The sequence below is a fragment of the Haliotis asinina genome, chromosome 15, assembly GCF_037392515.1.
Source record: "Haliotis asinina isolate JCU_RB_2024 chromosome 15, JCU_Hal_asi_v2, whole genome shotgun sequence".
Lineage (NCBI taxonomy): Eukaryota > Metazoa > Mollusca > Gastropoda > Lepetellida > Haliotidae > Haliotis > Haliotis asinina.
Genome location: NC_090294.1, coordinates 19,141,520 through 19,166,450, shown reverse-complemented (window position 1 = coordinate 19,166,450; position 24,931 = coordinate 19,141,520). Strand labels below are relative to the sequence as shown.

At 38.2% G+C, this 24,931-nt stretch overlaps 1 protein-coding gene across 1 annotated transcript in view; it reads right to left on the bottom strand.

The window, feature by feature from the left end:
- Window positions 1-338: 338 nt before the first annotated feature.
- The window catches only part of LOC137265610 (transcription factor LBX1-like), a 47,716-nt gene continuing 23,123 nt past the window's right edge, over window positions 339-24,931 (bottom strand). The window contains exon 2 of the mRNA XM_067801042.1: window positions 339-1,550. Within this exon, the coding sequence (XP_067657143.1) occupies window positions 1,060-1,550 (491 nt within the window). The 3' untranslated portion in view covers window positions 339-1,059. The remainder of the gene's footprint in view (window positions 1,551-24,931) is intronic.

The window sequence follows — 24,931 nt, the reverse complement described above, 5'->3', positions numbered from 1 at the left end:
TGGTGCAGATAAGGTATCAGCTACAAAGTGCTGACAATGATCATGCGTATGCGTGTGCGTGTGCGTGTGCGCGTGCGCGTGCGCGTGTCCCATATTTCAGCTTTATAGTAATCTTTTTTAATATTTTCCGAGCCATTAATAGATATTATGGTACAAGAGGAACAAAGTAGATAATTCCGAACACATCGAGTGTGGCTTCACGCCGTCTTTAGCAATATTTCAGCCGTTCACCCGTTCCTTAAACCGATCTTAGGCTATAAATAGTTTAAGCCTATGACCGTTTCAGCGTTACGGGGAAACGTTGCGATGAAGATGTGAAAAAAGAACAGATGACCACCTTCAGGTATTGACTTATAATAAATCAAAGAGTAATCATTATACATTATATTAATGACATCTGTGTCTCGCTCACATGCATGTTAAATAGTTCACAGATCACAGAAGACAGAGATCCACGAAGAAAAACTCCACAGATTACTTTAAAGTCAATTTACAATTGAACATTTATACAATATATTCACACATGCTAAAGCATGCACTCATAGTATATTAACACCTTTAGTACGTCTTGGGACCTTTGATATTGACAACAGTTAATGAAATGTCTGTCAGTACACTTCAACATGTATGATATTAATGCGTGATGACAATGTCCGATCAAGTTCAGTAAACACTGGTCTTCAGAGCCCATTTTGTCGTGATTGTCACAATCACAAAACAGTTTTTCTTCCTTTCGGTTTTTTTAAACAGAAGGCACTGCCGTTCATGCGAGCACTATATTGCACAAAATATAACCGAGGTACTCCAAGCAGTTCATTGACAGTGTCTGTCTTCAGATGAAGATGGAGAATCGTGTATGGTGATGCAACAACTTGGTCAATGAATACGAAACTAACAATACTGACTCCATTAATACACATGTAAAGCTAGCAGCAGTAGACGTTTCGAATGTGTTACATAGTCAGAATCCAACATTCTGTAGTTGAAGAGGGCGCTATATTTCTCAGCGATAGTCCTATCCAAACGTTGTATCCATGGTTACCACGCGCGTTTACATGTTCACGTCGTCTGCTCCGCGGGAGAATCGTCTGCTTGGTCTTCCTCCATAGCGTCATCGCTCGATTTTGAAGGACTATTAACAGGAGAATGTTCGGGACTCGATGAAGCCTGGTGTTCTTGTCGATGTCTCCTTGAATGCATTTCTAAATTTTCGTTTGTTTGAGATTTGATAAATTCAAGTTCTGTAATTGTGGGGTTTAGTTTACCTAATATGGTCACTTTCTTCGCCGCCGTTACATCGTTTTTCAGTTCTTCCAAATCACGTTTGAGCTTAGCCCTTCTGTTTTGAAACCACGTAATAACCTGAGCGTTCGTAAGTCCTAAGGATTGGGCGATTTCATCTCTGTCCGCCGGTGTTAGATACTTTTGGTACAGAAAACGCTTCTCGAGTTCATATATTTGTTGATTCGTAAAAGCAGTACGAGATTTTCGGCGTTTTTTCGGGGGTTGGTGTTTTCCGAATAATGCCGCTTGCTCTCTCCTTTTGGCATCTGCAACAGTATACAAAAAGAATTAGATGATTTTTACAGAAAATACATGTCTGTGCGTACCACCATGTAAACTGGCGTATGATATTATATTTGTGACAGAAACACTTTATTTACGGTTATAACGAACAACGAACTGAGTTTTATAACGAACTGTTTCGTGGGTCTGTGGCAATTACTATATATTTCCCCCAAAATGCATTTAACAAACTACCGTGAAAAAAGGAGTTTTCTGTGTCATAGTAGAGAACATTATCAGTGACTGTGTCCCTAAATACCGGACTATGGGCACCAATATGAACAGGACTTTGGTCTTCGGGAAAGCAAGCACCATTTCTACCCGGTGTTCACGTAGCATTAATGTTGATGCCGATGCATTCTGACAGAAATCATTTCCCCTAGGATTACTGAGACACACCGAGTCATGACTTTGCCCAAATTACATTTAAATTGCTTAAAATGGTCTATAGCAAATACCTGTTTCATATACTAGTGGTTTAAAAACAAAATAGCATGGAAATACGGCAGACAAACACGAAATAACACTCATTCTCCGACATCTTGAATTACCGCCTCCGTATCAATTCGTTATGACAAACAATCTGGCCTTTTTCATTAAACTGACTGGTAGTTGATACCGTAAAATTGTACTTCCAAGCACGCGAAACGGGAGCTACGCGGGGTCATGTTATTAGCCAGGGAGGGGGAGTTGTCTAGGGAATATAACCAAATATTAAAGGATTCAGTTTTCATGACTGAAACGTCCTTATTGTTGAGAAATCCACTGTTGACGCGAATTACGGGGACACCTTAAACCTATCTTGATTAACAACGTTTATTTCTCCAGAGATGCGCGCGCATTTAGACAGCTGTCCGTTAGGCGGCGCTTCATGAGCAGCGAAAATTGTCTTACCTCTACTAATTAGAGCTTTTAGTTTCTACACCCTGTAATTGTCTGGCAATAGTGTTAATTAATTCCTCCCGAAATGACATGGGTTTATCCCCTAGCATCTGTCTAAAGAAAGTGATACCCGGAGAATCCCTCGGGATCCGTCTTATTATGCAAATGGAATTCTCTATTTTGGGGTTGACCGGTTTAACTCGCTCGGTGAAAAATTAACACGAAATCGGACGTGTCACAACAAAGAATTGTTTCTGCATGTTGATTGGTACGGGTTAAAAAATAAACATTTAGTTTAGAATTTTTTAACTTTCATCTGGGATCGTGTAATACAGCGTCTTTGGGAACTATCATTTTTCATCAAGATAGACGGTAGTTGCACATTTCCGGTATAAACCCGACGTTTGATTGATGTAATCAAAATAGTGCACCAACTGTCGCTTGACTGGCTAGATAAATAATTCAAAAAGCCCGGATGTGATTTAAAATGCAATTACATCACTTTAAATCATATAAGGTGAGGTTGTTTCTTTGAAGATCAAAACTGCTCCCCTTAGCAAGAATTCTCATTCTGGAAAATCATTCTGAGGCGTCACGTGACAATATAGCTAAGTGTGAACTATCTGTATACGACTATTTCTTATGACTTTTATGCGCAAGACAGGCAGGCATGCGCACTAAATATGCGAAAGCAATGGCTCGGGCGGTAAGATCAAAGGGAAGTAGATCGCCAGAGGCAATTGCTGTCAGAGTGACGCGGACGGCGAGAGTTTACGTAGCTGTACGAGATTTCGCAAAGAAAGGATAGGTTTATTGCCTTGTCTGGGACGAAAGAGTCTCTACTTAAGCCTCGGGGATGTTTAAAGATCTACACCCGCTGTTGTCATGTGGCTCTGATTGTTTTTAAAGAGCACGTGTTGTTTGGCTTGAAATTGGCATGTTAGCATTATAGGCAACAGCTATAGTTGTGATACATTTTACTTATTAATGAGTTTGCAATAAAAATATTTAACGATATGCAAAGAGGCTGCAACTAGGGGCTCCTTTCACGAAGCAGCCTTTACCAAGGTTAACCTTAACTTCCATTCTCTTAACACTGCACAACGGTAACCTTAGTGACGTACGATCGCCTCAGTGCTTTGTCAAAGCAGGCCCAGGTTTGAATAATTGTTTGGTCAGCATCTTAGAAGGTACTGGGTCAATAAAGAAGAGTTCGAATGTACGGATAATAACTTCTTGTTCATTGCATATAGTGACGTTTATAGTGTAGATTCTTACACCGTTTCACTCTAAAGGGTTTGAATGACGCTAAAGGTTTCACGTGGTTCTGAAAAACAGCCGTTACCTGGATATATGAAATCGACCCCACACATGGAAATGATTCACAAACAGTTACAATGTAACTTGTGTTCTTGTGCCTCACCATGTTTATAATCAATAACTTGGACAAAACTCTCCGACGAGGACTGGTCACGTTAAGCTAAACACTGAAGATTTTTAAACGATGGAACAAGCCAGTTGTCAGATGTATGAAGAGCGTTACTGAAGCTACTTGTCAGGATCTGATGCTAACATGACATACAATTTGCCATTGTAGATAACAATATTTTTTAAATGTTGTCGTAATCTGTTACTAGATAAACCAGCTGATGAATCATAACCGTGAGAAGGAATACGAATAGGTTTCATTTACAGGCACAGACACACAAAATGACTCGAACACTGTCTCCATGACGAGGTTGACCACAGCCGAACACATGGCTCCATCTTCCGGACTATAAGCTTAAATAACCCCGTGAATAACCGCTTATTCTAATTAGGGCTGCACAGTGTTATCGGTATACTGGTATATCGTAATGCCCTTTCAAACGATATGTATTACAATATCTTTTCTGAGAACCGATATATCCGGTAAAGAACACATGACGTTTTTTGATTATCTTTATGGTTTAATTCAAAATGTACACATATTGCCATTTACAACAAATGTTTCATTCATTATTCAGTGACAAAACGGCATACTGTAATACTATAAATTGTATAAAAAATTTAATCGAGTCCTTAACTATGCAACCTCATTTTGAGACTGCTGTTTTTAGAATCATGGCATATATGTTTAGGGACTTGTAATGCAGTAAATAATGTGTTCACAACGTGTGTCACTCACTGTCAAACACCCAAGTTCCCAATATATCACAATACGCGTACCTGCATTGCAATACTATTAACTTGCCGATACACAACCCTAATTCTACTGATCTTATTTTCTCCTTAAAAATAGAAAAGACTGTCTGACAATGAACAAACATCAGCTCATACAGCTTTGCCCGTGTTTCTTCTTGGTAAAAAAAATAAAAAATAATCCAAACTCGTTTAAAACATTTCTGTCGTTCCATCAATACAGATGTAATTATAATCAGTTTGTTGGAAAACGTAACATATCTCCGATGACGTCCATTTGAAGACGTCTTGAAAGTCCTCAATAATGCCATGACAGCACTCGTTGCAAACCATACTCCAAGGTGACATTTCATGTTCATTATTACATGAGAGATGTACATTATAAGTTGAACTTCGGGGGTACCTCAACTGGCCCACCTCAACTCATGGTCCCCGAGGGACCAGTGAACAACGTATTTATCATATCAAACACCTCAATGTTAATTTTGAACTGTTTGGGCCATGAGTATCGGGTCGTACACTTCAGCCAACCTGTGTGAATTAAACGACTCGAATCACGCACCACGAATTACCGAATGAGTTGCTATTGGATATTATAAGAGGTCATGGGCTCATGTACCCTCGAGGTGTGTTTACATAAACAAACCTCGATCGTACATGAGCCCATGGACCCGGAGGGACCAGTGAACAACGTATTTATCTTACAGAACACCTGAATTTTAATTTTGAATTGTTTGAAGCACTTCTGTTGAATGCGAGGCGAATCGCCATTTTGCAGACGACACAGGGTAAGCAGATTTACAGTTATCTCCCTTCCATTGATTTTCAATCGCAAAACATCGGTAATTTCCGTGCTTGGTGCGAGATTCAATGTTATTCGAGTTAAAAAAAGTACTACCATGAAGCACCAGAAGAGTTCGGAATTCCCAGCGGTGTACATTGAAAGTAATTCATCGCCTGTAAGCGGGGTACATTGAAAATAATAGAATAGCGCTTAGCCAATCAGAAAGCGACATTTATGTGTGAGGGAAAATAATCAAAACTGTGATATATCATGCGACTTTTCATTGATAATTTTTATCTGCAACTAACACTGATAAGTATCTCTTAATTCGCATTTGAACAATTACCACTAACCATTGTGACTTGTATACATCATTATTGACTGCGGTGTATGTAGACATATTAATTACTAAAGTTAGTAAGTTACTATGCAAATATTCCTCCTTGTATCCACCTTATATACTTCACTGCTCAATATTTGTCTTTTGTATGTATAACTGTTTGTGAAAAAGAAGTTTTATGCTGGACAGTTTTGTCTTATGTATTGGACTCAATATACTTGCAAAACAAACGAATCACTCACTATTAAACGAACTGTCTTTTACATGTACTCGACGGTTATGTTTAGTTTTCGGGGATGGGGCCTTTAAATGCTCGTGATGCTGTACGTTTCATTCATGTAAACCTCAGAAAATTATAGCTTGGATTTGGTTATTATAGCACCAAAGAGAAGATAATTTAAGACGCTAGAGTGAGGAAGATTGCGGAAGGCTCACAGAGGCTCCGAGTGGATTAACTCAGTTCAAAGAGAGAAGACGGGTCACGCCCCCTTGACCTTTAATATGTCAAAGGTCACTCAATTAACAGCTTGACAAAGCAATACACGACATAATAGGCGATGTTCAGTGTTTTATTAAAAGATGGATTTGTTTGTGGAATGCCTTGATTTGAAACTTACAGGATTAGATTTAGAAGCAGATTGGTCCATTTCCAACATCCGGGGATTAGACAGAGACGATTCTGATCGTTGGCGTGTGAGTACTTCTGCTCTCACAACAAATGTTTATATAAAACAAATTCAACAATCCTATATCAATACCTCATTTGTGTTCGTCACTGAGGCTAAAAGGATGAAGAGATGAATTGAAGATTCAATCAGCCTTTAAGGTGCAAAACTGCCAACAGACTAAGTGAGTGAGTGGAAGAGAGAGAAAAACTCTTTAAACTGCATTTTAGGTCATATCTGCTTCATGTGGGGGTGGAATCCGAAGTACTGCATGTTGTAAGTGAACTTTACCACTTTGGTAAAACACAATCAGCGTGTGATGCTGAAAAAACACTAAACCATAATTAGGTCTTGATTCCGTCAGACCAACATGATATGAAGAACAACATAAAGATCGTTAATTCATTAGATCGTTCATAGGACAAAACATGTGATGTGAAGGACAATTAGAAATATGGTACGAAACATTGATCCGAACATTAACCCTTCAATGTTAACACCAGGCGTTCGTGAAATTGGTTATGGAAGTGTGTATCAACATGGTGTCCATGTGCCGTATTAGATCCAATTACAAGTACCAGTTTCCTTGCATTAATAAGTCTGATGAACAAGGCGAAAATAACAAATTAAAATAAAACTCTAAAGATTTTCTTTCCGATTATGCACATTTTAAATTTGGTCTTTCTTCCAGAATTCGAATAACCAACGTTTCCCTTCCTGACGAAGAAAAGCGAAAAGCGAAAGGAACAAAGTAATTGCAGACAAAGTGTCTCCCAAAAATACACACCAGACAAAACGCCTCCCTATGATTAACGAGGCATAGCTATAGAGCGAAATGCGACAAGAACATGGACACTTAATAGTGAAATCCTTTGATACAGTTAATTCTTCAAGAAAAAGGAGCGATTTGGAAGGATGTTTTGTTAGGTATTCTATCACTCTAACCATCATTTGGGGCCGTGTAGCTGCAGACAATCTGAGCCTGTGTATGATTGATCACAGACTCACAGCAGTCCCGAGTTGGACTTCCAAAATGTAGTAATATACGGATGAAGTTATCCACACTTTTAGCTTAAAAACGGTTTACGAATGTTTAGCTTAAAAGAGGTGCACGAATATTCACCAAAACGTTGCTCCATGCAATAAACACGAAATTGTTATCCTTAAAGTTTATGCTTTGATACTAAGTCACCAATTTCTAGAATACCGATCAAACAGTTATGCTGATCGAACATGAAAGTGTATTCTTCAGACGATGCTGCGTGACAAGTGTATAACATTGCTCTTATAGATCAGTGAATGATACATTGCTTGTATCACCCGTTCGAATTAGCTTAGGAAGGAAAGTGATTCAGGATTAAAACCTGTACCACTAAGTGAGTGAGTGGGTTTAGTTTTACACCGCTCTCAGCAATATTCCAGCTATATGGCGGCGGTCTGTAAATAATCGAGTCTGGACCAGACAATCCAGTGAGCAACAACATGAACATCGTTCTGCACATTTGGGAACCGATGACATGTGTCAACCAAGTCAGCGAGTCTGACCACCCGATCCCGTTAGTCGCCTCTTACGACAAGCATAGTCGCTTTTTATGGCAAGCATGGGTTGCTGAAGGCCTATTCTACCCCGGGACCTTCGCGGGTCCTGTACCACTAACAGGAACGATGAGGTGCCAAACAACCAAGACAAATTATGATAGCGCATTGTGGGTTTGAACCCGTGGTCGCAGGATAAACGTACGGCGTTTCGCAGCCGCGACTTGAGGCGTATCCACAGCACTGACGAAGACTATGGTGACCCTTTCCCGAACACCTGGTGTTCAGTCATGGATAGTGATTCATTGACGGAGGCTTTTGATGCATGAGAAAGGCTTTGTCTTCCTTTATCCCTGTTCACATGTTGTTTTTTTATTGGTTGATAAACCCATCATGCTAACGTTTTGATGGATTTTATAAAGTCATGGGGTTATAAAATGATTTGGATAAAAATACATCTGACAGTATATTTAGAGCAAAATCGGACATGTTAATCCAAACACTGGTTGGTATTTGCCAACCATGGAATATTGCCATGTTAAAAGTCACATGCAACGTAAAACACAACGTTGCACGTTCAGATAACTTTCGGTATGCACTTACCGAAACAAATCATCAAAAATGCAAATTCAACCTTTAAAGCTGAAAGAAAACGCAATGAAAAAACCCCGCGAAATCGGAGTTCAAACGATTCACTAGGTTTCCCAAAGCGCTTTTATATATCATGAACAAGTGATAACTGTGTTTTGATAATGTTTGATTTTTGGGTTGCATGTGGCCTTTAAGCTGACAAAATGTGGCAAGTCACTTTCCGTATTCATATGAAAGAAATATCCGTCCTACTATATAATTTGCATATGTTTATGAATGACTATCACATAGTTCTGACACCAGGTGTTTTCGGACAGTGAGCGTAGTCTGTCCCTTCGATCACAACCGCCACAGAAACGTACACATTGTTTTCCTGCATGATAAATTTCAAGTAATAAATGATATGGTTTATTGCCCCTGTAACAGTTTCACGACAATATGACAGCAAGGTCAAAAAAGGTTCTCATAAATTGAAACAGTTGCAAGGACAGGATCCCCTGATGAACAGTGGCATAAAAACCCCAAACTATCCCTAGTTAAAGAACGGAAGACCATTTGAAAAAGGCCATCCGTGATAACGAAACACGTATCATAAATGTCCATTATCTCTTCCCTGGACAAGACAGTATCAAAACATATCTCCATGATGTGGAAATTAAGGCCGGGATGCCAATTCCAAGATGGCTTCCTCGGTGACAGATACCTTCGGTGACGATAGATTGGACTGATATCAAAGTGGTTGCCCTTTTGGATGATTTCTTGATCAATCAGATAAGAGATCTTGACAAGAGCCGCGGCGAAATCTCACGAAAGACCAGGAATTGTAAATCATGGTCCTAAGTAGACTCGGCAGCCATTTTGTCATCTCGCCAAGGTGTCCCTTATCCGCATCATTAAGGATTCGCTTGTCGCGACAGCGGTGCGGCGGAGTTTGACGACTTGCACCAGGAGGTCACAAAATGGTTGCTGATTAACTATTATGTAAATGAGGATGCTTGTTAGACTGCCTGTTATGACATCAGAACCGTATATCATTAATCATATGGTTGTAACTTTAACAGGCAAACGCCGCTTTGAGGTGCTGTCGTTGACGCACACGGTTGCTCTAATGATGGTCGTCAAGGGAAAAGGATCTGAATTTATCACCAACTCCTTTTCTTCCCTTACAGATTTGATATGTAGAAATATTCATTTCACAAAGACACATATTTGATATATTAATCGATTTATGGACATCCATCAATATCAAACAAAGTTAAATATATACTGCATCCCTGGTACACGTTTGGTATTCAAATGATCACAGAGCCAAGCTCAGATTTGGCGACAATCAGCATTCTACAGTTTTTTTCAAAAACTACAAGACACATGAAAAAATGCGCTTGTTTAAAGGTTTATAAACATCATGAAAAAGCAATTTAAGGCTGTCATGTGGCCGAATTCACAGGATTCAACTTTTTGAGATATGTGTTTTTTAAATCTAGGTGACTTTAAAGACCTTCAAATTGAAAAAAGATGTCAGTGTGCATTCACTTAAGCTTGGCGTATTCAGTGCTGCGATTCTCATTGAAGACAGATATAACTGAATCCCTCACCATATGCAGTTTGAATGAACTGAGTGTTTAGGTTAAAACTATTTGAACCAGGTACAGTGAAACATCAAGATATAAGAAAACATCACTATTTCTCTATATTGAAGTGAACTGATAATATAACATTCACGCTTACATCTACGTGTTTCCTCGTTTTCCCCGATACCATACCGAATGACGTAACGAAAGGTCACAGTGACGTAACGAAATGTCACAATGACGTTATATTGCATATTATGGCGTTACTTGCCGTATACGAAACGTAACTCGTCATAAAATGGGGGCATTTAACATCTTGTTTCAGACACAATCTGACTTTCAGCAAAAAATCCAGCTTCTTTTCAGTTATTTTGAGGAAAAATTGAATTATAATGTGTCTCATAAATGATATGGGTTGCACAGTCAACATAAAGCAGTCGCTGTCGTCAAATCTTGACAGGAGCATAATCAAAAACTGAAATAAAATTCGTTCCCGGTTTGCCATTTAGCAAACATGCAACATATAATGCTTTCTTCACTAGATAAAGTAATGAAATAAGGTTTTAACGGATCAAACGAAAGACCAATTTCGAACACATTTCAGTCTTGTCACTATTACCGAGACAAATATATAGTGAGGCAGTTGGTTTTATCGCCAGTGCCTCATGTTGAATGCCGCACTCAGCAATATTCGATCTATACGGCGGCTGTAAATGATCGAGTCTGAACCAGAAAATCCAGTGATGAACAACATGAGCATTAGTCCACACACGGTAGCATGTGTTGACCAAGTCAGTCAGCCTGACCACCCGATCCTGTCAGTCGACAAGCAGGGGTCGTTAAAGACTAATTCTAACAATGATCATCCCGGGTATAAGCATGTGTGGGGTGAAGGTCCCCCAGTGATGAAGGCGACAGACGTTTATTACTTTGATGAAATCCAAAAACACAAGCAAAGTGCAGACAAACCACAAAGAATGACTATAAAGACATCACGAGACTTTATATCCACTACTGAAAGTCAGATATGAATAAAACACTTTTAATGATGTGTTAAAAGTCTGTTTTGTTGATGTTTTGTGTCTCAGAGAGTCGTCTTAGGCCATTTAATCAATCGTGGCATCTTTCCTGTTTTTCTTAGCAGCCAGATCTCGAACTGATACTGTTTCATTCCATTCGTCACATTTGTGGCTTTGAATTATTTGTACGATATAGTGAAAAATACACTAACTGTGGGGAACAAATAAACTGTGGGGATGTATGAACAATGAGAGGCACATGAACAATGAGAAGTAAATGAACAATGAGAAGCACATGAATAATAAGACGTAAACGGACAATGAGAAGCACATGAACAATAAGAAGCAAATGGACAATGAGAAGCACATGAACAATAAGAAGTAAATGAACAACGAGAAGCACTTGAACAATGACCAATAAATAAACAACGATGAGTGCATGAACAGTGAGAAATATATGAAGAACGAGCAACACATGAACATTGAGCAGTACATGAACGATGAGAACATGAACAATGAAAAATACATGAACAGTGAGGACAACATGAACGATAAGAAGCACATGAACCACAAGGAACAAATGAACAATGAGGAGTGCATGAACAGAAGGACATACATGAAGAACGAGGAATACAGGAACAAAGAACAGTACATGACCAATGGCCGAAAAATGGGCAAAGAAGTGTTCATGAGTACAATGAGAAATACGTAAATAGTGAATGAGGGATGAGAGATAAAAAACAAATTAAAATTCTCCACCAGTGTAGCACTTCACTTACACATGGGAATGTGAATGGGTGTGAATGAATACAAACAGGTAGTCAGATTAAACCTATACGCGAATCGTAACCTTGCTTGACAAAAGCCTTTAAACCTTCTATTAATGAAATATGAAATCAGCTCCATCGTAGTGAAATTAACAAGGGTACATTTCACTACCAATTCATTCCCGTACACAAATCTGAAGCCAGACAAGTGTGCCTAGGGCTAGAGACATCTCAATTAAGGCATAAAGGTTTCTTGTGAGGGAAAAGAGTAGATGAAAATTAAATATATTGTTGGCAGGGCTTTGTATGACATGGTTTAGACATTCTCAAGTACCTGTTTTGTGGTAAGGGTATTAAGTGTCTTCCACTTGCTAATTGGGCGCAATCCCTGTTACGAATATAATCACTACACTGTCACTCAACTAGCAAACTGGACAAGTGGGAAAGATCGTTTCGGTTACCGAGCTGCTTCATTTCACACTGAAATACCTTTGGGCTACTTTGTGGAGACTGTAACTATACACTTTGCACGCTGGGGTTCAGAAGAACAAAATAGAAATAGGACAAAACACTTGGTTTTCGGGACAAGATATTTTTTATAAATTCATACCATCTGTTTGTTTTAATTACAACGTTAAACATTAATGTGCACAAATTATCCGGAAATAAAGCAGGACATGGTCGATTGTTCTGGTCTTATCAGAGGTAGTGATCTTTATGCATTTTTTTATATCGATGAGTTCACGCGAGTACATCTTATCCTCGAAACAAAATGTTAAGTTTAACGTGGTTTCACCTTTACTCATAGGGGTACGACGAGGAAATCACCTTTGGCTGTGTTTATTAATGGTTGATACTGGAGATTCATTATGAAGTTAATTGTAGCCTGCAGCTGATTGATGATGGGGTCATGATATAAATTCCTACTGTAAATGATACTTACATGGAACTTTGTGATTTAGCAAAGCAGTAACCACTTCATAATTGTTTGACAAATGTGTCTTTAAATGTCAGCAGCCACATGTCTGGGGCATGAATACGAAAACTAATATACCAGTTCAAGCATTCCTAACCCCAAACAATTAAGTTATCATAATACTGATAAACACCTATATAGTGGCAACATTTCACAAAGTAAAACAATCTGTGCTCGATTGGTGGCAGTGGGAAATCATAATGTTTGAAGATCCGGGTTTGATTTCCAACACGTTTGAAGACCGTTTCTGGTTTCCACTGCAGCTGGAATATTGCTAAAAGCGGCGAAAAACCATACTCACTCGTTTGTTGAAAGAGCCCGGGGGAACATAAGGGAACACTGTCTAAAAAGGAATGTTTTTATCTGTCCATTAAAAGATGATAAGACGTGGATTGTTTCAATTCCAGTGAACGCCTTTCTGAAAACGATACATCAAAAGGTGCACACATATACAATACACCTGCCCCTGATATAAAACTTGAAATGTATACCATTCCTAAACGTTTAGTCTTTCATCGAATGCAAATTAGGCTGATACGAAGACTACGGTCCATTCTGCTGCAAGAGACACGAATCCCTTTGAAACCCGTTGTGAGCACACTTTTATTTTGAACACGTCAACGCATGCGGCGCCAGTCATGTTTAAATAGTGTAGTTAGTCGTCTTTACTAGGATACGTTGTCACTTAGAAACCTGTGGGACCGAAACTTAAGAGACGATACCGGCTGAGCAGAAATTATACAGATATGTGTCTACAACATGGCATGAAACGCCACTCTGGGCTGAGGACGTATGGTAGATTCGTTGTGCAGACATGACAGTGAAATGGTATATGTTTGATACAGACAAGATATAGACATGGTACGGACATGATAAAGACTATTTAGACCTGCTTCAGATAAGGTACACAGAGTACAGGCTTGGCACACATGCTAAGGACAACCATTATACAGACATGGAACGGACATGGTAAAGACTGTTCAGACATGTTACAGATAAGGTAGAAAAAGTACAGAGATGGCGCACACGTGTAATGGACAAAAAGTAGACATAATACAAACATGGCAAATATACAGTACAGACATTTCACAGACAAGATACATAGACAGGGGCGGATACAGCTTTTGAGGAAAGAGGGGACGCACACTAGCAAGAAAGGGGAGGGGGTGCATAATTCATTTTCACAAAAGTTTAATAAACTTTCAGGGCTAGGGGGTTCGCACCCCTGCACTCCACTCTGGATCCACCTTATGACAGAGTACATAGGTGGCAGAGAAGTGGTATACATATGATACGCACAGCAAAGAAACTGTGATGACATTAGTCATATACAATACACAAGTATATCACATACTGATATACATAATAATGTATACTTTTGTAAGACACCTTTCCCTAAGTTCTTTCTAAGTTCGTTTTGTCATGCTTAATTGGCTTTAACTACTTAATAGCAAATTTCACACCTATTTGAATATCACTTAACATAAAAAAACACTTCGAGGTAATAAAACAGGAGACAACTCATAGATGGTCCTAGACACCCAATACCTGTCAGAAGGTAGAAAATTTAATAGCTCCAGAAAAGCATCTTTCAGAAGCCTGAAGTGATTCTTAAAATTTACGAGCATAAAATTCGGCCATATTTCTTAGACTGTGTGGGGTAATAAGATTTCACAACGATAAGCGGGTGCTATTTGTTGAAAAATATACACCTTAAGATATACCCGTGCGATTATGGGTCACGGTCTGTTTTATGATGTGGGTAGTCCACGCGAGAGGCAGCTATATATGTACGTGTGAAGGTAGATCTGAAGGAGCTATGAAAGCCATAATCGGCAGACTTGAGCATAAACCCCAAAAGACAACCCTTTGGATTATCGTTTAAATGTTAAAGCGACTGCAATGTTCAACTATCATAAGATGTCTTTATATCGTCGTACAGGCTGATCTGTCATTTAGCTATGTTACAATCCGATGTGTGATTTAGCACTTCAGAGGTGATCGTTTTAAGTTAATACATCAGCTGATGTACTATTGCATGGCGCTTTTTGGTCCATCGTTTGACTGACTGGTTTGCTGTCATGTCGGCGTCGTATATTGTGCGACGTGAGACGGACAGACTTTACATGAGAGGCGATGACACTGATGGACATGCTGACTCTAGTCGATAACACCTGGTGTCTTTACTGATTTTCATTTATCCATTCTTAAGTCTCTATATGACTGAAACAATGTCGATGCAAATATAATTGATAATCTGATACACCGTTAGAACAAAGTCTATAACTATCTTAAGCGAGCTGTAGAGAGACAACGTTGAGTACCGCCATCATGGCATCGTAACTCTTATAAATGATATGTGTCCTCGTTCGCATATGTGTGAGGTATGTAAAAAATAAGTAATAAGAGCTGAAATGGCATAAAACCAGAATGCTTCTACCTGGATTTGTGATTTGTTTTACATTGTTGCCAATATTAAATCAAAGGATACCATCTCACTTGTCAGAAACATCTGTTAACGGACAATCAGATACTGACATGAAATAGACACTATTTCTACCCTTACCACGGTACCTCTGCTTTAAACATAAAACAGAATATGTATTGTTGCCATCAATGTGTGGAATACGTTCAAGAAAACTGAAAACTTATATACTGAGAATATAGATAGGCTTAGGGCTAAAAATGGTGAAAATATAATTATGCTTTATTGAATGTAAGAAAGTGAAATTATTTACGTTAATATACCAGTACATTGCGTAATACAGTGTAAATAAACTTTAAAAAATACTAAAATTCTAAAAACCCGATTGACAGTATATTTGTAGTTGAACGCTATCTTTCAGATATATGAAGGCTCACTGTATCACCTCTGGATCAGACATAGCAGTGACTGATAGTCAGTGACACACTAACATTTGAGCCACCCATGACTATTTAACTCTGAATATGAAATCATTACAGTGTTTATCTAGCTTCTCTAATCGGCTGAATTTACACCACCATATTGATTATGAACATCATATGGCAAAAAAAACTAAATATAATTTTGCGACATTTGGCTACCTCAGGATATAAAACAATACAAGTCACAACATGTACATGTAATTCCTTGCAAGTTCTGAATAACCTTACTTTTCTATACACATTAGAACACTTACATGTAAATAAATTAGTGATGTGTCAGTTTCAATCACATAACATGTGGGACATAATGAACGTCGAATAACAAAAGGTTAAAATTATCAAGTAAGTGTAATTTTGAAACAAAGGAAAAGTAGAAAAACAAACAAAAACACGTTGATGACGTACAGATGAAACAAATGTAGACTGAGGGAAAGTCGTTCTGTTACAAAAGTTCACAAGAATGTGAAGGCTCTTGAAAACTGATACTGACAGTATGCGACATAAAAGTTACTGAAATTGACATGAAATGAACACGTGTTTGTGCATGTACTTTCATGTGTGTTAAACTATAGCAGCCTCGATAACAGAGGGCGGAGGGAACGTAAACATTTATACTGTGCTCAAAAGATTGGGACATAATGTATGACGATTTACACTGGATCATTAAACCTTAATAAATAAATAAATAAATAAATAAATAAATAAATAAATAAATAAATAAATAAATAAATAAATAAATAAATAAATAAATAAATAAATAAATAAATAAATAAATAAATAAATAAATAAACAAACAAATGATTGAACAAATGGGTGAATGAATGAATGATTGAATGAATGAAAGAATGAAGAATGAATGAATGAAAGAGACAAACAAAGCAGAGGTGCTTCCTTTAACTTGATATTAAAGCGAATCTGAAGGCTGCCCACGAATGCGCGTTGTTCATTATAAATATGTGCGACGTCTTGCAACTGACAAGTCTCTCTGTCTCTTGGGTGATTATTCAAACATTGAATCAAAGCGGATCGCTGACCTAATTTCCCACATGTTTACAATTATGAAAATGACAGCTAATAAATTCGATTAATCCTAACACTATTTTTTCAGATTTGGGCGGACAGAATAATAATTTACAACATCAATAACATTGACCGATATGACATAGGCACGTGCTTTGAAATACACAGCACGTGAACGTATGGGGTCTTCCTGACGTATCATCCGTCGGATCTTTCCGCGTGGCTTGAAATCATTGATTTTTACTTTATTTCATTTTAAAAGCAATTCATCAAGTCTAAAATGCATCTGAATTCGATTGCCTTAAGTTATAATTCAGTCACATAAAAGTTAATTTACGTATGGGCGTATCCCATGCCCTTAAATTTACGTGTCCATGTATTATGGAATAACGAATGCCATCTCCAGGTTAAGATTTATGTATTTCATATACGCCTTATTTAAAATATCTAGTTCAGTACAATGAACTACGTTTACCTCGAACACGCTTATTACGAAGTGGTGGATATAATGAAATTCGGGATTATCGAGATTTGTCCGATGTAAATCCTACAGTTCCTAGTAACATCTGGCATATGTTTTCCAGATTAACGCTGTCCGTACTACGGGGGTTCACTCTATGATAATGCACTGTATAGTTTTCTATATATGGAAACGAAAGGTTCGATACATTTGCACAAATGTTCATAGAAACCCCGTTAAAACGAAATCCCTTACCTCAACATATGAGTTAACAGGTGTTATATACAATCTCGGAGGCCGCTTGTCAGTAGTGGCTAAACTAACAGTATAATTCGATGCGTATTTGAAGCCCCGATAATCTTATCTGTATTCTATTAGTAAGTAAAATGGGCATTTTCTCAAGATAGATAAGATACCAACATCATCAACATCGAGATAACTCTAACACAAAACAACCCCTTTTCTGAAAGGTTCCACGAAACAAGTAAAGACTCATAAAATTCCAATAAAACTATTTTCCCCCAAATTAAGCCCCCTCTACTTGACTTTTCACACGGGGGCGTTCCCCCTTGCTATGAATTCTACACGTCTTAACAAAAACTTTCATCCTTCATCCCTCAACGCTCTAAACTGTCATGATGACATATGTATACAGATTTGGGGCTCTTAGCCAAGGATTTGGCGCCCGGAATATGCTAAAAGCATGCTCGGCACACGACGGTTCATCATAAGAAGACGTGTAGAAGATTGTGTTTTATTGAACGTATTCGGAAAGTCATACCTACACATGAAAAAAATCCGGTACCTGGAAACATGAGGACTATATATTTTTTTCCAGTTTACCCGAAAGGTACTTATTTAAGGGTATGACATGATAAATAGTAACCCCCTGTACCGCTGACATTTTCCTTCTTTCAAACATATAGTTTAAACAGAAACATTATTTTTTTTGTAAAAGAACAATTTTATGAAATAGACGTACCTCTCTGCGTTTGCTCGATATCAATATTTTTAACAGACATGTGAAATATACCTCCAGAAATATATTACAAATCCTAGAAAGTAATTTCGCTTTTGTTGTCCTCAATTCGGTTCATTTGGTCGAAATATACCTCCAGAAATATATTACAAATCCTAGAAAGTAATTTCGCTTTTGTTGTCCTCAATTCGGTTCATTTGGTCGAAATAAAGAAAAACCTTATAAGTTATTATCTTAAATAGGGTTTGAATCACCTCATTATGTCATTAGCTTGTCAGAATATGAATAAATCAATGCATGTTTGCGTGTGCTGTATGTCGTTCGTGAAATCGACATTCCAACAAACCTTGTCGATTTCAGTTACATTTATCCTCTTACAAAACAAATCAACAAATAGCTGACACTGTCTTCGAATAAATTGTGTATTTCATTACCACCTGAGCTACACTTAAATCGATTTCGTTCACTGCAGGTCTTATTACGACATGTTATCGTTACAATTAAGACATATATTTCACTGGCAGCATAATCGATATTACCGATAACGCTAACGATAACCACTGCAAGATAACTGTGTGTGCCGTTAGGTTCATATCACTTTCGTGTAGAACGATCAAGATGACAGAATTTCACGTTAATTATGAATAAATCATGTCAACATCGCAAACATTATTCATGAAAATTACATAATCTGTCTCCTTCACCCATGAGAATAAATAAAAGAAGTCTAATTCAAGTCTAGAATTAGACAAAAAAGATTTAGACTCACTCCACTCTAACAAGCAATGTTTTGGTCTCCATTGAGGTTTATTGTTTTAGATATATATCTCTACGTAAAATAAATTTACTAAGGATTACATGTCAGCGCAAACATTGTCCGAGGTATAGCTGACTCGTATACCTTTGACTGTCTTCGTATACTGACTCGTATACCTTACACTGTCTTCGTACATATTTATAAGCTTGCTTAACGAATTGCAAAATAATTTTGAAAAGAACATTATTTAGTCAATACAGTTGCGAATTGTAATGCAATATACCAATGACCATTTGTATCAGAATGGAGAGAGAGAGAAATAAATAAGACGGAGAAAGAAAGCTTATATGAATCCCCATTTTGGTATACTGAAAAGGAAATGCCACGTTTCTTCATCAACTGTTGTTTGATCCCGGGCCGTAAAGAAGGCAAATCGTGAGTAAACTTCGTGAAGATTTATTCATTTCCCCCAAACTATCAAATCTTCATTTCCAAAAAACTATCCAGCTGCACGTGTTTGTTTTTCTTCAGGCGGTGTATCTGGTGATCAAATATTTTTTCCACATACATTCTTGATATATCACTTCAGCTTTGTTCATGTGGATCTAACGCCATCAATCACAATTTATAACATATCCCACATTTTTACAAATGGATTTGATTGATCTGAACAAAACAGCATTTAATTCATTAGGCGTGCAGACTACGTCATGTTTCATGGCTACAAAATACCGGTTGTGAAATTAAAGCGGCATTGTATCCGGTACCTCAACCCGGAGTATTAGTCACAATACTATGACGAAGTCGTTCTTTTTCTCCCAAATGGATCACACCCTGCGACAATTTACGTGTATATTTCGTCTTGCAAGTGGTACATTTTACAATTTACGTGTATATTTCGTCTTGCAAGTGGTACATTCCAGAATCAAGCGTTTAAATACACATATGTCGCCCTTTAAATGCCCATTGGTTGTCCACAATGGATGCTGTTCATATACCGTGGGTATTGGTGACCACCAGTGCTGACGATGGCCGTGTGTCTTTCTCCTGTTACATTTATCCCCGCTCTCAACACTATTTCATCAAAATGACGAAGGCTGTCAACAATCTGGACCAAACAATCCAGTGATTCACATCATGATTATCGATGTAGCTATGTGTTTGGTGTATGATGACGTTCTTTCACAAAACACTAAGTTGATCGTAAGTCACTAAGGTAACCTTAGTGCAGTGTTAAAGAATGGGAGTTAAGGTTAATCTAAGTAAAGCTGGCTTCGTGAAAGGAGTTAAGGTTAATCTCAGTAAAGCTGGCTTCGTGAAAGGACTTAAGGTTAATCTAAGTAAGGCTGGCTTCGTGACAGGGGCCCCTGACCTGACCACCCGATCCCGTTAGCCGTTTTTCCGTCAAGAAATGGTTCCGACCACATGGGGTTCACTTGGACAAAATGTTGGATGCATATATACATCATCGTAACAGAATAACCAGTCAAGATTATCGGTTGAAACTGTTTCAGCTAGACGTTAAGCAAATGAGTGGGTTTAGTTTTACGCTGCTTGCAGCAATATTCCAGCAAAATCAGAACAGGGGACCCCAGAATGGACTTCACACATTCTACCCATGTGGGGCATCGAACCCGGGTCTTCGGTGTGACAAGCGAGCGCTTTACCTACTAAGCTACCCAACAGTCCGTAAATCCGGAAGAAGTGATGAAAGTATATCGAAAATCACTGAATATCAGATGATTACACGATGTAACCCCGACCCGTCACAATCCTGGAAGATTGTTTAAACGTTTGCCTGGGCTTAAATCACAATACGGATCCTTTGAAATTGACTTGCACTAGATGCGCGTATTCATTATGCTCGAGTGACAGATCGAGCTCTTCTTTGCGTTGTTTACGATTAGATGGAACATATTTTCTCTTACTGTACAAATAAAAAATGTTAATGAAACACATAAAACATATCCTCACACTGACAGGAGAACGCTTACTACAAATAAACAACTTTCTGACTTCTCCGAGATTGCAGGGCCGCGTTCTCTTAAGCAAACTCAGCAATACCGTTACACCAAGCGCCTCAGTCCTAAATCGTACAGTCTTTTACGACAGGGCCGCGAACGCTTCGCGCAAGGGTTGTGGAGATACTAGTCACAGAATATATTGTATAAATAGTATACATCACAGAATATATTGTATAAATTGTATATATCAGTACAAAGACAGTGCAGTATAAAGTACTCGTCTGTCATAAGTTTACAAAGTGGACGATTGTAACTTTGAAGATAATCCAGAACAGCACAACCATTTAGTATATATTAAAATTTTAATTTCATGTTCATAAAGGAGTCCTGTTGTAGAAACTTGACAAGAATTGGTACTTTACTCAGAAAGTGTAACCCATGCTACAATTCAACACCAAACTGCTATGCAGTAAATAAATAAATAAATAAATAAATAAATAAATAAATAAATAAATAAATAAATAAAACATGACCTTGACCTAGTTTGTCACACATATTGCAAGTTAACCTTGCAAGATTTGACCTCTTTCAAAACATGAAACTCTGATGAGTTCAAAGAGGAGATTAAATAAAATCATATCATGTATAACATATATCCACATGCATTTGACTTTAAACCACGTGTTTCCATTCACATACTTTTCACAGGTATTTTCCCTCTACCGTCAACGGAATTTGTTTCTGAGGATATTCTAGATTGGGTAGTATTTGGCACTGACGTTCCACATGCATTTTGAAATCTCTCATCGTTCATTTTCTATCGATTCTGTACATTTCACGTGTATTTACACTGTATTTATTATACACAAATGTTAGGAAACTGTGGGAGGTATATGAACTATTGTCTGTATTCCATGTCAGTGACGTCACAGTTATCAGCTTCTATCAGAATGACGCCGGTGTTTCCATACATAAAACCTAGAGCGTAAAAAACGCGTCTAGTCATTCGGACTGTCGGTGCCATCACAGCACGGGTGATTTTTCTTTAAGGTCACGTGAAATTAAGTGCAATATACATCATCGATCAATCAATCAGTCATAACATGTAAGATCCCCAAGTTCACCCCCTACAAGCGTTACATCCGAACGGTCAGGGACATATTCTTTCATAAATTTCACACACACGCCAAAATATTTCCTCTCATAATTTTCCTATCTTTGTGCTATGAGCGATTAACGCGCCTTGTAGAGCTGACATATGTCAGATGAGAAATCGACCTGATGAATTGCGACAGGGTGATGCGCTCCTTTATCGCACAATCACAGCGTCGGCTTCTTTCATGTCTACCTGTCCCGAGTTTTACCTGCGAGAGAAATGCCCACCGCGACGTTCGCTCCAAATACGGTATCCGTCGATGTTTGATAAGGTAAACTTTGACAGGTGAAAATAAAACATTGTCGCTAACGAGGCCCAGGTGTTCTTCGCCTGTTTGTGTATCAGACACCTGGAGACACGCGTATGATAGATCGCTGTCAATCAAATGTATATAGCTGTCACTCATTCCCTTGATAATCAGTTGCAGCGTTTCATCTCATTTATGCTCGCGATTCTTAACGTAAATGCTTATAATATTACTTATATTGCGTTCTGACCGGTCGTTACCACTTAAGGTATGTTTTATGTGACCATAAACGCACCGGATCTATGGACATCAGAGGACATTGTGCTGTGTATATCACACAGCTGTGCGCCACTTATACAAAACATGACAACCACATCACGAACTGGATATTCAGTTGAGGCTGTTGAAATAGGGGAAACTCAGTCTACATAATGTATATGCCACTGAAAGGAGAAGGGGATATTGTATTTACAAGACTGCTCAAGTACAAATGATGAGGAAACAGATGATGAAGAAAAATTAAGGGAAAATGTGATAATATGTTTCATTCCTGTGGAAATGTTACATCTGTATATATATGTTACTTTTTCTCATTTGCATTGGTACTGTCTAGTGGTATGCTCGCAAAACGGAACAGCCCCTACTTTTTCAAATGACATATAAAGATATACACAGAGAGAATGGGTGTGAAAGAAGAATGGAGAGAGGGGGAGGGGGGAGAGATTGAGAGAGAGAGAGAGTGAGGGAGAGACTGACTGACTGACAGACAGACTGAGGAATTTAGTCATATCAAAAAAGAACTAGCGATATGCGTTGTGATATTTCGAATGCCAATTTTAATTTGATCCAAGCTTTGGCAGACTTTCTTCAGTCCCAGTCTCGAAGCGATTCTGTTTGGTTTCAAAATAGGGCAATAAATTAGACCTATTCCACACCTCGTGATACAAGCTAAGATTTAGGAGTCGATTTAGATAACAGATTTTCTTTTCAATCAACTGTAAAGACTTGCAGGCGGACTTGAGGTGATTAGTCTCGATAATGGGGTAACTTGCAATCTAACAAATACTATTTATATGGTTACAATCAGTGCAACGTCCTGTGACTATCAGACTCTTGTTTTTTTCCTAATCATGAAAGACTTAGATAATCGATATGCAAAGTAGGAGCACTGTAAGTAACCCTGAACGAGTCTGTTCCAATGCCATTACAGGATTCAAGAATTGACAACTACCTTACGATACATTTATCTCACAGACAATATATGTATCCTTTCTGTCTAATAAACTTGAAAATATAAAATAGAGTGCAATTTTAATTAAATTACTGAAAACAACAACATGGAAATAAAGAATTCATGATCTGGTTTGGCGATATATTCACACACCCTCGTGGTGGTGATGTTAACTGTTCTAGTGAACACATAGAAAAACAATTCCGGGGATTTAAACGAACCTTATAAACGAGGCTTAGTTGTCGGCAGATAGTATCTCTAACTTGTCACAACTTATCTGACAAGTAAGGTGTCCCTCAAGACAACTTAAGGGGCAGAAGATATAAATTTTCATTTAAAGTCAACTAATCATGGCCATTAATTAGACAAACGCACGCCTTGCCCCCATTTACACAATCAAACCGATTCGTTTGACTTCTCGCTAACATCGTTGTAATGGTTGACTATCTCGGAAATGAAGAGAAAAACGATTTGCTTCCGAAAATGCGAAGGACTAATTAGAAAAACGGGCTAATGACTAGTTCTGACTACCGTTTAGGGGGAGATGCTACCTCTAGGTTGTTATACGAAATTTATGGCTTACATGTGACTCTCGTTTTCTTAATCGTTTAGCCATGTCCGCGCATTTGGGTCAGTCGAAGAGAGCAGTTAGTTTTCGATCAGATGTGGTCATGGCTTTGTATTGCAGATTCCGATAATTAGTCCGTAACACCTCCCGCTATCTGGACAGATGGAATGGGAAGGTACCAGCCTCGATATAGGGGTCAGGATGACACTGGCATTTTTACGACAGAGATATCAAGTATTGTTTTATTAGTCAATCACCATATTAGGGCAATCTCTTAATTTTAGCACGTATACCTTTTCATTAGGTTGATTTTTGTTTCCCAGCTTTGAAAGGAAGAGTGAAGTTGATAAAATCATGTCATGATAACAAAACTTATGATTGTGTGGTTGTTGTCGATGAAGATGACGTTGATGATGATTTGATTATCAGAATGATGATGATGATGATGATGATGATGATACAAATTTGTCCCTTTTCCTTCATATCTCCAACAGTTTTTTGGGGGGTGGGGTGGGGGGTAAAATCTTCAACCCTAAATCCGAAACCGGTATCCCTAGGCTTTTGATCTGCTACCTAAATAAACATAAATATACCCTATGTGTGTTTCATTATTTTTTAAGCTCCGACATACATCACGACAATGCTGGGAATCCCTCCTGAGCTTCCAGTTGAAAAACGTCCTATTAACTTGCACCGAGAGTATCATATAAGTTTTTATGTGGCAAATCTCGTTTACGTGAGAAAGTTGTTAAATAGCAGTGAAC